Source organism: Ranitomeya imitator, chromosome 3, assembly GCF_032444005.1.
Source record: "Ranitomeya imitator isolate aRanImi1 chromosome 3, aRanImi1.pri, whole genome shotgun sequence".
In the NCBI taxonomy this organism is placed as follows: Eukaryota; Metazoa; Chordata; class Amphibia; order Anura; family Dendrobatidae; genus Ranitomeya; species Ranitomeya imitator.
In genome coordinates, this window is record NC_091284.1 from 41,492,520 (window position 1) to 41,505,726 (window position 13,207).

The window sequence follows — 13,207 nt, forward strand, 5'->3', positions numbered from 1 at the left end:
GCAAACGGTGCAACATTTTTTGATGAAACCAAAATGCAAAATTGATTTTTAACCTCAAGTACATCCATTTATGGAGAAAAAAAATTGTCTCGGAAGTTGGACCACCCGTATCGTGGATGAAAATGACCAACCCATGATGTTGCATACATTCCTGTAGGACATCATCAAAGCGCTGACATCACTGGTGATCCTACCTGTACTGTCCTCATACACCACTGTCACTGTCTTCCAGCTGTTGTGTAGGACGAGATCCAGCACCGCCCGGCTGATGGCAGCATAATCTGGGTGGAGATTGATGAAGAACGTGTCTTTGTTATCCACTGATGGATGCTTCCATCGGGTCTGGATGTGAGGAACCTCCAGAGCGTTGCAGATAGACTGGACTGCGCTGACCGAGGAGCTGTGAGATGGTCCAAACAATGCCGCCACCCCGAGAGCAAGCTGGTCACAAGCTGCAGGAGAGAAATGGCAGGATGAGGTACGTGTGAAACAGGACGAGGTACGTGAGAAACAGGACGAGGTACGTGAGAAACAGGACGAGGTACGTGAGAAACAGGACGAGGTACGTGAGAAACAGGACGAAGCACGTGAGAAACAGGACGAAGTACGTGAGAAACAGGACGAGGTACGTGAGAAACAGGACGAAGCACGTGAGAAACAGGACGAAGTACGTGAGAAACAGGACGAAGTACGTGAGAAACAGGACGAAGTACGTGAGAAGCAGGACGAAGTACGTGAGAAGCAGGACGAGGTACGTGAGAAACAGGACGAAGTACTTGAGAAACAGGACGAAGTACGTGAGAAACAGGATGAAGTACTTGAGAAACAGGACGAAGTACGTGAGAAACAGGATGAGGTACGTGAGAAACAAGACGAAGTACGTGAAAAACAGGAGGAGGACGTGAGAAACAGGACGAGGTACGTGAGAAACAGGACAAAGTACGTGAGAAACAGGACGAGGTACGTGAGAAACAGGACGAAGTACGTAAGAAACAGGACGAGGTACGTGAGAAACAGGACAAAGTACGTGAGAAACAGGACAAAGTACGTGAGAAACAGGACAAAGTACGTGAGAAACAGGACAAAGTACGTGAGAAACAGGACGAAGTACGTGAGAAACAGGACGAAGTACGTGAGAAACAGGACGAAGTACGTAAGAAACAGGACGAGGTACGTGAGAAACAGGACGAGGTACGTGAGAAACAGGATGAGGACGTGAGAAACAGGACGAGGTACGTGAGAAACAGGACGAGGTACGTGAGAAACAGGACGAGGTACGTGAGAAACAGGACGAGGTACGTGAGAAACAGGACAAAGTACGTGAGAAACAGGACGAAGTACGTGAGAAACAGGACGAAGTACGTGAGAAACAGGACGAGGTACGTGAGAAACAGGACGAGGTACGTGAGAAACAGGACGAGGTACGTGAGAAACAGGACGAGGTACGTGAGAAACAGGACGAGGTACGTGAGAAACAGGACGAGGTACGTGAGAAACAGGACGAGGTACGTGAGAAACAGGACAAAGTACGTGAGAAACAGGACAAAGTACGTGAGAAACAGGACAAAGTACGTGAGAAACAGGACGAGGTACGTGAGAAACAGGACGAAGTACGTAAGAAACAGGACGAGGTACGTGAGAAACAGGACGAAGTACGTGAGAAACAGGACGAAGTACGTGAGAAACAGGACGAAGTACGTGAGAAACAGGACAAAGTACGTGAGAAACAGGACAAAGTACGTGAGAAACAGGACAAAGTACGTGAGAAACAGGACAAAGTACGTGAGAAACAGGATGAAGTACGTAAGAAACAGGACGAGGTACGTGAGAAACAGGACAAAGTACGTGAGAAACAGGACGAAGTACGTGAGAAACAGGACGAGGTATGTGAGAAACAGGACAAAGTACGTGAGACACAGGACGAAGTACGTGAGAAACAGGACGAAGTACATGAGAAACAGGACGAGGTACGTGAGAAACAGGACGAGGTACGTGAGAAACAGGACGAGGTACGTGAGAAACAGGACGAGGTACGTGAGAAACAGGACGAGGTACGTGAGAAACAGGACGAAGTACGTAAGAAACAGGACGAGGTACGTGAGAAACAGGACAAAGTACGTGAGAAACAGGACAAAGTACGTGAGAAACAGGACAAAGTACGTGAGAAACAGGACAAAGTACGTGAGAAACAGGACAAAGTACGTGAGAAACAGGACGAGGTACGTGAGAAACAGGACGAAGTACGTAAGAAACAGGACGAGGTACGTGAGAAACAGGACGAAGTACGTGAGAAACAGGACGAAGTACGTGAGAAACAGGACGAAGTACGTGAGAAACAGGACAAAGTACGTGAGAAACAGGACAAAGTACTTGAGAAACAGGACGAGGTACGTGAGAAACAGGACGAAGTACGTGAGAAACAGGACGAAGTACGTGAGAAACAGGACAAAGTACGTGAGAAACAGGACAAAGTACTTGAGAAACAGGACAAAGTACGTGAGAAACAGGACGAGGTACGTGAGAAACAGGACGAGGTACGTGAGAAACAGGACGAGGTACGTGAGAAACAGGACGAGGTACGTGAGAAACAGTTAACAGGTATGTGAGAAACAGTAACAGGTACGTGACAACACAATCCACTAGGTATTGAAATATTAAAGGGGTTTTCCACTTTTAGCAATGCCGACCCCCAAACACTTGTAGGCATGTAAAATATCTAAGCTATATAGCACTCGGCTCTCCACCGCTGCTCCAGACTCTGTGCTTTGACTGCGGCAGTGACGTCATCTCAACAGTGTGCATCACCGCTGCAGCCAATCACTGAGCTGCTGGAGCAGGGGAGGGTAAAAGTTATCTGGCTTCGTTCTTTTATATGCTTATAAGCATTTGGAATCCACTTTAATGAAAGTAGAAATTTTTTTATATTTTTTTTTTTACAACTGGAACAGTGATCTGCAACTTGTAGTCCCCCCAGCAGTTGCAAAACTGCAACCACCGACATACTGGAGGACCACAGGCAGAGGCATAACTATAGGGGGTGATTGGCTGAAAGTTCCACAAAAACACCAGCTAACATAAAGGGGCCTAGCTGCATCCTGCAAAAAAATGATAAAAAGTGCAATAAAAAGATGAAAAATAATGCATATAGTAAACACATTAAATGAGGGATTGGTTACTATTTTGGCCAAAATGGATATGCTCGCAACCCAACATCAAGAGATCCCATTACTTGCGAGTCCTAACATTAATTTCAAAGCAGCTAACAGAGAAACTAAAAAAAAAAGCAGAGTTTCTCTATGTTAGCTGGTGTTTCTGTGTGGTGCATATATATAGTGCTGGATGGCGCGCCTGCTAATACTATGGGCGTGAACAGTAGGCTGCTATACAGACACTGTGCATCACACTTACCTGTGTGTATAGTGTCCTATGCAAGCCCTACCTGTGTGCATTTTTGCTACTAGGCAGCCAACCCCTCCATTATTTAGGTGAGTGGGTGGTTGTTCTCATCAGCTTGCATCTGTCCTGCTCCAGCCTTTATCAGTGGGGGCCTGCTGCACCCCGCTAGTGCATTTGTCAGGTTTTGGTGAGGCTATTTTTATTATGTGTTTTTTTGAGTTCCTTAAAATTATAGACTGTTCATGTATTTGTCAGTGGGCAAACTTACAAAATCAGCAAAAAACATAAAATTTCCCACACTGTAGGTCATCATTAACAGACCAATGGGGGTCCAACTTTAGATACCTCCACCAATTAGCTTATTAAAGATGTTGAGGTGCAGCTTCCTCAATCTGTTTATGATTTACTAGACACAGCGCCTTACGTCATATATTTGGCAGTGGTAGAGTCTGGTATCCAGGCTCAGTCTCATACATAGCTAGCATACATACAGTACATGAAGCACATAGCTACAGAACCAGGCACAGGTATAACCAAATGAATACACCTATGCCGGATAAACAATGAAGGACTTCGTATGAGCATTGAACCTTCTTCTGTCGGCTGATCAGGAGGTGGACCACCACAATCTCATACTAATGGCTTAGTTTAACGTCGAGTGCAGTTGGTCGTGACTGGTTCTGCAGCTTTCTGCTGTCCAGACATGTACAAAAGGTCTGAGAAAAAAAATTAGGGTCTGTTCAGACTGAAATTTCATAGAAAAAACTCTCCAAAAAATATAAGCTTTGATTGGAGAGTTTCGGCTACAGAAACACAGCAAAAACAGATATCCAGTAGAAGGACGGATGTTTTTTGGAGCGTTTTGCCATCATTTTTACATTAAAAATCTGCTAGCAGTTTCTTTATTATTCAAAGGAGTGAAAAAAAACAACCCCAAAAAATTACAGTAAAAGAAGCATCACAAATATCATGCAAAAATCTTTAAAAAAAACAAAAAAAAAACATAAAAGCCACTCAGGAAACAACCGAAAAAAGGACACAAAAGAAAAAAAAAACTCCAGAGTTTCCTGAAGTGTCTGCTACTTGAAAAACTTGTCGGCTTCATCCGACTTTACAAGGTTTTGTTGTGTGCACAGAGCCATAAACCGCTTGGAAAACTCTTCCTGCTGATTTCTATGGGATATCTAATGTGCCGTTTACATGATGAGTTTTTTGAGAATTTGTTTTTCAAGAAGAGATTTTAAAAAACAGCTGGTGGAGAAAGAAGGCTCACGTCACTTCTTTGGTGACTTAGGGAATCCACTCCAAATTAAACACTTCCCAATCTACAGACTGCAAAGAACAGGTGAGGAGAAAAAGTTTTCGAAAGCCTCATCAGAAAAAGAAAAACTCCTCCAAAATCTCTACAAAAAAGCGTCTACATTTTTAAAAAAAGTTATATCCAAAAACAGTCTACAGGCGAATCCTATAGTAACCTTGAAAGTCCAAAACATCATAATAACTGTACAAGAACTCTACCCTGGGATAAGATAAACATTGGGCAATCTATAGGTTGGATTAGGGTCTTCAGGTGGGCTCCATTATAATCAGTCAGTAGACATACCTCTTCTGGAGGCTTCAAAGCTGTCAAACAGGTTGATTCTCTGGATGTCGTAGGTTAGTGTGGTGTTGGGCATCAGCGTCCGATTCCTGTTGATATTGGTCACCGCAAACTTGAAGGCTAGTTCTTCCACATTGACTGGCTCATTTTCCTGTGTCTCGAAAATCCCTCCTGTAATTGAAAAATTAAGACATACCATTAGAAATGTAGTCAATTTACTTATAAAGAGCACAGAGAAAAGCCAAATGGAAGAATGACAGTTTTAAAGGGATTGTACAACGGATATTTTTGATTCAAAGTTCAACAGAGAACACCAAAAGAAATACATTGTATCTTATTCAACCAAACAACTATTTTTAGCAAGCCAGAAAGAATAGACTGTTATCTATATGTTGACTTTTTAATTTAAGTGTTTCTGTCTGGTTGGTCAAAAAATAGACTTTTGCTTGCGTAAGCCTGTAATATTGACTTGTACGTTGGCATTTAGTGTAACATATTGTGCTCTTATCCTTGATGACTAGTTGACTTGATGTTTACTGATAAGCTAATTATACATTGTCTAGGCCAGATAGTTTGTTCATTTTTAAAACAGAGGTGGAAAATCTATGCAAATAGATTACATAATCAAACAAGGTGACTTGGCCTATTCTTCCCCTTATCTGTGATGCTGGACTAAAGGACACTTGTTAAACATAAAAAGAGGTGATATGCCTCTATGAGACAGAGAGAAAGACAGAGATTCAGCAAGACATCAAGACATCCAGAGGCAGGACAGCAGCCAATACATCATGGCTCCATCACGAGGGACACAGATTCATTATTATACAAGAAGCTGGCTTAGGGGACTTCAGCCCCAGCTGTAAGAATACAGATCTGCTCCATTGACCATCGCGAAGCCTTGGATACGTTTGGAGAAAGACAAGATTGGGATCTGCTGGTCGCCTGGCTGCATGGAGATGTTTGGAGAAGCCAGGTTGCAACCTTCCAGTCAACTGGCCTTGTACCTAAATGGACTATCACCTTCCTATGCTTGTTGTTACCTCCTCTTTGTGTGTGTGCCACAGGTGGGGTAAACGACCCTAGACGATGAAGCCAGGCTGCGATCCTCCGGTCAACTGGCCTTGTATCTGAATGGACTGTCATCTTCCTACGCTTGTCTCGTTACCTCCTCTGTGTGCGTGTCACAGGTGGGGTAGTCGACCCTGGAAGCTCTGAAGTAACAGAAGCCATTATCCCGGCGAGTCAGCGGAAGGGTGAGACTCTGTAAGGTGCATCATCTAGGAGTATTTTGCTGGGACTGTTCTACGTGTTATCTGCCTGTTTTATGGTCCAATAAAGTATTGCCACATTGTATTACCGTCACTCTCTGTTGTCTGAGTAGCGTTATGCTCACGTTAAAAGGAGAGCGGGTGTTCGGCGGGACGATCCCTGGTCCATACAGTTCCGGCTAGCGGACCTGGGTGTCTGCCGACCTCCCGTATCTCTACAACATCTATTTAAAATAGTGAGTGATTTTGTACAGTATAGATAGACAGACTGTACAAAACCGTACACTATTTTAAATAGTTCCGTCTGATGGAACTATGAAGGTTTATGTAACGTGAGTGCTGCAGGCTCTCAGAAGATCATGGGCACATAACGCTTGGGGAGATGGAGAGTCACTGATCCTAGAAGTAAACTCCTTTAATAATTTAAAATGCAGCCCAAAATATAGGACTTGTTTTTAAAATTCCATCACAATTGTGTCTCCGTATTCTGTCCTCTTCCTCTCTCAGCCGACCTGTCAACAAACTCTATTCCTACAACTAGACAGGATTTCATATCGAACGGCCCCTTGTGGCTTTTCTTCTCTAAATTGTTGAAGAATCTTCATTCTTTTCACCTCGTCTCTTGTGTATCGGCCGTTCCTGGATGAGAATATAAATTTAAATACCGTTTGAGGGTTAAAAAAAAAAATTGCATTTCTATTGTGAGGAGATATTGACTACAATGCACTGTTTTGCTGATACAGTATACATGTACAGTGGGGTACAGAAAGTATTCAGACCCCTTTACATTTTTCACTCTTTGCTTCATTGCAGCTACTTGGTAACATCAAAAAAAGTTCATTTTTTCTCACTCTGCACCCCTTCTTGACTGAACCCTCCCCCCCCCAGAAATGTAGCCTTTTTTGCAAATTTATTAAAAAAGTAGAAACTGAAATATCACATGGTCATAAGTATTCAGACCCTTTGTTGAGACACTCATATTTAAGTCACATGCTGTCCATTTCCTTGTGATCCTCCTTGAGATGGTTCTACTCCTTCATTGGAGTCCAGCTGTGTGTAATTAAACTGATAGGACTTGATTTGGAAAGGCGCACACCTGTCTATATAAGACCTCACAGCTCACAGTACATGTCAGACCAAATGAGAATCATGAGGTCAAAGGAACTGGCCAAGGAGCTCAGAGACAGAATTGTGGCAAGGCACAGATCTGGCCAAGGTTACAACAGAATTTCTGCAGTCCTCAAGGATTATGGAGGCTACTGTGCTTTTAGGAACCTTAAGTGGAAGAAGTTTGGAACCACCAGAAGTCTTCCTAGACCTAGCCGTCCAGCCAAACTGAGCAATTGTGGGAGAAGAGCCTTGGTGAGAGATGTAAAGAAGAACCCCAAGATCATTGTGGCTGAGCTCCAGAGATGCAGTAGGGAGATGGGAGAAAATTCCACAAAGTCAACTATCACTGCAGCCTCCACCAGTTGGGCCTTAATGGCATAGTGGCCCGACAGAAGCCTCTCCTCACTGCAAGACATATGAAAGTCCGCATAGAGTTTGCTAAAAACACATAAAGGACTCCCAGATTCTAAGAAATAAGATTCTCTGGTCTGATGAGATGAAGGTAGAATTGTCACCCAAAAAGTTCTAAGCAGTATGTGTGGAGAAAACCAGGCACTGCTCATCGCCTGCCCAATATAATCCCATCAGAGAAACATGGTGGTGGCAGCATCATGCTATGGGGGTGTTTCTCACCTGCAGGGACAGAACGACTGGTTGTCATTGAAGGAAACATGAATGCGGCCAAGTACAGAGATATCCTGGATGAAGACTTCTTCCAGAGTGATCTAGACCTCCGACTTGGCTGAAGGTTCACCTTCCAACAAGACAATGACCCTAAGCACACAGCTAATATAACAAAGGAGCGGCTTCAGAACAACTCTGTGACCATTCTTGACCGGCCCAGCCGGAGCCCTGACCTAAACCCAATGGAGCATCTTTGGAGAGACCTGAAAATGGCGTCCACCAACGTTCACCATCCAACCTGACGGAACTAGAGAGGATCTGCAAGGAAGAATGGCAGAGGATCCCCAAATCCGGGTGTGAAAAACTTGTTGCATCATTCCCAAGAAGACTCATGGCTATACGAGCTCAAAAGGTGCTTCTACTCAATACTGAGCAAAGGGTCTGAATACTTATGACCATGAGATATTTCAGTTTTTCTTTTTTAATAAATTTGCAAAAATTACTACATTTCTGCTTTTTTCGGTCAAGATGGGGTGCAGAGTGCACATTAATGAGAAAAAAAATGAATGTTTTTGAATTTACCAAATGGCTGCAATGAAACAAAGAGTGAAAAATGTAAAAGGGTCTGAATACTTTCCGTACCCACTGTATATATAGGAGGTTTAAGATAGCGACTAATATGCTATTGGTTAAACAATGAGCTAATAATCTATGTGGTTTAGAGGCTGTCATGAGTTTAAATGGGTTTTCCTCACAAAAAAGTACATTTTAATCAATAGATCTTAGCATAAAAATAATTTCCACAATTGGATTGGAAAAGAAACGTTCCTGTGTTGAGATAATCTTATAAATGTGTCCCTGCTGTGTACTGTGTAATGGTTGTGTCTGACCATGCAGGAACGTGGTCTGATCATACCACATCTCCTGGGCAGGGGAGGAAGAATAAGTGGTTATATAGACAGGACTGCAAGGAATGCAGATTATTCTTTCCGTTACGTAACATTTCTCGGTCTGTTTTATCACAGGAGCGAGTCTTTCTGCTGCATCTTCAGCCCTCTGACCTCATCATAAATCAAATCAGTGACACATGAGCTCAGCGGCAACTGGATGGAGATCCAATCTTTACTGACTTGAATTATGCAGAGTTCAGAGGGCTGGAGATGTGGAAGAAACACTCACTCCTGTGATAAAACAGGCAAGGAAATCACAGAAAGCAGCATCTGTAATATCTGTATACTCTCCTTTTGCTTTGTTTCCTGCCCAGGAGATGTGGTATGATCAGACTATGTCCCTGCACGGTCAGATACAGCCATTACACAGTACACATCAGGGGCACATTTACAAGATTATTTCAGCACAGGAACATTTTTTTAATACATCCAATTGTGGAATGTAGTATTATTCTAAGATCTATTGCCAAAAATGTACTTTGTACTATACTCCAGAGCTGCACTAAATGTTCTTCACATATACAGTGGGGCAAAAAAGTATTTAGTCAGTCAGCAATAGTGCAAGTTCCACCACTTAAAAAGATGAGAGGCGTCTGTAATTTACATCATAGGTAGACCTCAACTATGGGAGACAAACTGAGAAAAAAAAAATCCAGAAAATCACATTGTCTGTTTTTTTAACATTTTATTTGCATATTATGGTGGAAAATAAGTATTTGGTCAGAAACAAAATTTCATCTCAATACTTTGTAATATATCCTTTGTTGGCAATGACAGAGGTCAAACGTTTTCTGTAAGTCTTCACAAGGTTGCCACACACTGTTGTTGGTATGTTGGCCCATTCCTCCATGCAGATCTCCTATAGAGCAGTGATGTTTTTGGCTTTTCGCTTGGCAACACGGACTTTCAACTCCCTCCAAAGGTTTTCTATAGGGTTGAGATATGGAGACTGGCTAGGCCACTCCAGGACCTTGAAATGCTTCTTACGAAGCCACTCCTTCGTTGCCCTGGCGGTGTGCTTTGTATCATTGTCATGTTGAAAGACCCAGCCACGTTTCATCTTCAATGCCCTTGCTGATGGAAGGAGGTTTGCACTCAAAATCTCACGATACATGGCCCCATTCATTCTTTCATGTACCCGGATCAGTCGTCCTGGCCCCTTTGCAGAGAAACAGCCCCAAAGCATGATGTTTCTACCACCATGCTTTACAGTAGGTATGGTGTTTGATGGATGTAACTCAGTATTCTTTTTCCTCCAAACACGACAAGTTGTGTTTCTACCAAACAGTTCCAGTTTGGTTTCATCAGACCATAGGACATTCTCCCAAAACTCCTCTGGATCATCCAAATGCTCTCTAGCAAGCTTCAGACGGGCCCGGACATGTACTGGCTTAAGCAGTGGGACACGTCTGGCACTGCAGGATCTGAGTCCATGGTGGCATAGTGTGTTACTTATGGTAGGCCTTGTTACATTGGTCCCAGCTCTCTGCAGTTCATTCACTAGGTCCCCCCGGATGGTTCTGGGATTTTTGCTCAGCGTTCTTGTGATCATTCTGACCCCACGGGGTGGGATTTTGCGTGGAGCCCCAGATCGAGGGAGATTATCAGTGGTCTTGTATGTCTTCCATTTTCTAATTACTGCTCCCACTGTTGATTTCTTCACTCCAAGCTGGTTGGCTATTGCAGATTCAGTTTTCCCAGGCTGGTGCAGGGCTACAATTTTGTTTCTGGTGTCCTTTGACAGCTCTTTGGTCTTCACCATAGTGGAGTTTGGAGTCAGACTGTTTGAGGGTGTGCACAGGTGTCTTTTTATACTGATAACAAGTTTAAACAGGTGCCATTACTACAGGTAATGAGTGGAGGAAAGAGGAGACTCTTAAAGAAGAAGTTACAGGTCTGTGAGAGCCAGAAATCTTTATTGTTTGTTTCTGACCAAATACTTATTTTCCACCATAATATGCAAATAAAATGTTAAAAAAACAGACAATGTGATTTTCTGGATTTTTTTTTCTCAGTTTGTCTCCCATAGTTGAGGTCTACCTATGATGTAAATTACAGACGCCTCTCATCTTTTTAAGTGGTGGAACTTGCACTATTGTTGAATGACTAAATACTTTTTTGCCCCACTGTATTATTTATTTATTTTTTTAAATCTTTCGAATGATAAAGTTTTGTCGTAAACTCATCTTCCTCCATATTTTCTAGGATGTATTCACCCCTCGGCCACCCCTCCCCATTATCTAATACACATTCACATTATATTCATGGCCACTTCTCCAGCTCTCCCTGAATGATCGCTCCATAGGGTCTGGAGAATATTCTCTGGCTCCCTTTACCCAGAACTCTGCTACTTTGGAAAACATTGATCTTCTGCTCGCATGGGAAAGCGGCGTGCCTCCTGCACAATATGCGTACAGATCAGCTCGTCTACTCTTTCCAAACACCATATATATTTTTCGTCAATGGAAAGGAGACGTTACAGTCAGAAAAACAAAAACGATAGTCGTAACAAAAGTTGCGTGACTACAATACAGTCAGATCCCGCGACTACAGATATTCCTTTCAGTAGCTGTTCACTTTTGTCCCTGTAACTGTGCCAAGTGGGCGTGTTCTTCCCAGCGTGTGCTCTCTGCAGTTGTTCTGCTATACCTTCCCCCCCCCCTCACAGCATCTCACAGCATTTAGAGGGGTCGACCGATGAAAACAAGCCATCATTTATGCACACTATGGGTAATAAGTTGTTGATCAATGGCGGCCGACTGTTGAGATCCGCATCGATCGGAAGAATGGCGCACTTTTATCGTGGTTAGAAAGGAGCAGCTGTGGGAACACTTCACCGCTGCTCCATTTATACAATATGGAGGTGATGGGAGCACAATCTGCTTTTTCCGCCAGCACCATAGAGTATGAATTAAGTGGCGGTCGGGCTTCTAATCTACAGTCCCACTTTTCGCCATTCTCTCATCATTGTGGGGTTCTAATCTACGGTTCCACTTTTCGCCATTCTCTCATCATTGTAGGCTTCTAATCTACGGTTCCACTTTTCGCCATTCTCTCATCATTGTGGGCTTCTAATCTACGGTTCCACTTTTCGCCATTTTTTCATCATTGCGGGGTTCTTATCTACGGTTCCACTTTTCGCCATTCTCTCATCATTGTGGGCTTCTAATCTACGGTTCCACTTTTCGCCATTTTTTCATCATTGCGGGGTTCTTATCTATGGTTCCACTTTTCGCCATTCTCTCATCATTGTGGGCTTCTAATCTACGGTTCCACTTTCCCCCATTTTCTCATCATTGTAGGCTTCTAATCTTCGGTTCCACTTTTCACCATTTTCTCATCATTGTAGGCTTCTAATCTTCGGTTCCACTTTTCACCATTTTCTCATCATTGTGGGCTTCTAATCTACGGTTCCACTTTCCCCCATTCTCTCATCATTGTGGGCTTCTAATCTTCGGTTCCACTTTTCACCATTTTCTCATCATTGTAGGCTTTTAATCTTCGGTTCCACTTTTCACCATTTTCTCATCATTGTAGGCTTCTAATCTACGGTTCCACTTTCCCCCATTCTCTCATCATTGTAGGCTTCTAATCTACGGTTCCACTTTTCGCCATTTTTTCATCATTGCGGGGTTCTTATCTACGGTTCCACTTTTCACCATTTTCTCATCATTGTAGGCTTTTAATCTTCGGTTCCACTTTTCACCATTTTCTCATCATTGTAGGCTTCTAATCTACGGTTCCACTTTCCCCCATTTTCTCATCATTGTAGGCTTCTAATCTACGGTTCCACTTTCCCCCATTCTCACATCATTGTAGGCTTCTAATCTACGGTTCCACTTTTCGCCATTTTTTCATCATTGCGGGGTTCTTATCTACGGTTCCACTTTTCGCCATTCTCTCATCATTGTGGGCTTCTAATCTTCGGTTCCACTTTTCACCATTTTCTCATCATTGTAGGCTTCTAATCTACGGTTCCACTTTCCCCCATTCTCTCATCATTGTAGGCTTCTAATCTTCGGTTCCACTTTCCCCCATTCTCTCATCATTGTGGGCTTCTAATCTACGGTTCCACTTTCCCCCATTCTCTCATCATTGTAGGCTTCTAATCTTCGGTTCCACTTTCCCCCATTCTCTCATCATTGTGGGCTTCTAATCTACGGTTCCACTTTCCCCCATTCTCTCATCATTGTGGGCTTCTAATCTACGGTTCCACTTTCCCCCATTCTCTCATCATTGTGGGCTTCTAATCTACGGTT

General features: G+C 43.2%; 1 protein-coding gene across 7 annotated transcripts in view; it reads right to left on the bottom strand.

The window, feature by feature from the left end:
• GRIK1 (glutamate ionotropic receptor kainate type subunit 1) overlaps positions 1-13,207 on the bottom strand; it is a 376,723-nt gene that overhangs the window by 237,284 nt on the left and 126,232 nt on the right. For all 7 annotated transcript variants that reach the window (XM_069760826.1, XM_069760823.1, XM_069760824.1 and 4 more), the window contains exons 2-3: positions 5,000-5,167; positions 195-452 (exon numbers count right to left, since the gene is read on the bottom strand). In XM_069760826.1, coding sequence (XP_069616927.1) covers positions 195-452; positions 5,000-5,167 — 426 coding nt within the window. The remainder of the gene's footprint in view (positions 1-194; positions 453-4,999; positions 5,168-13,207) is intronic.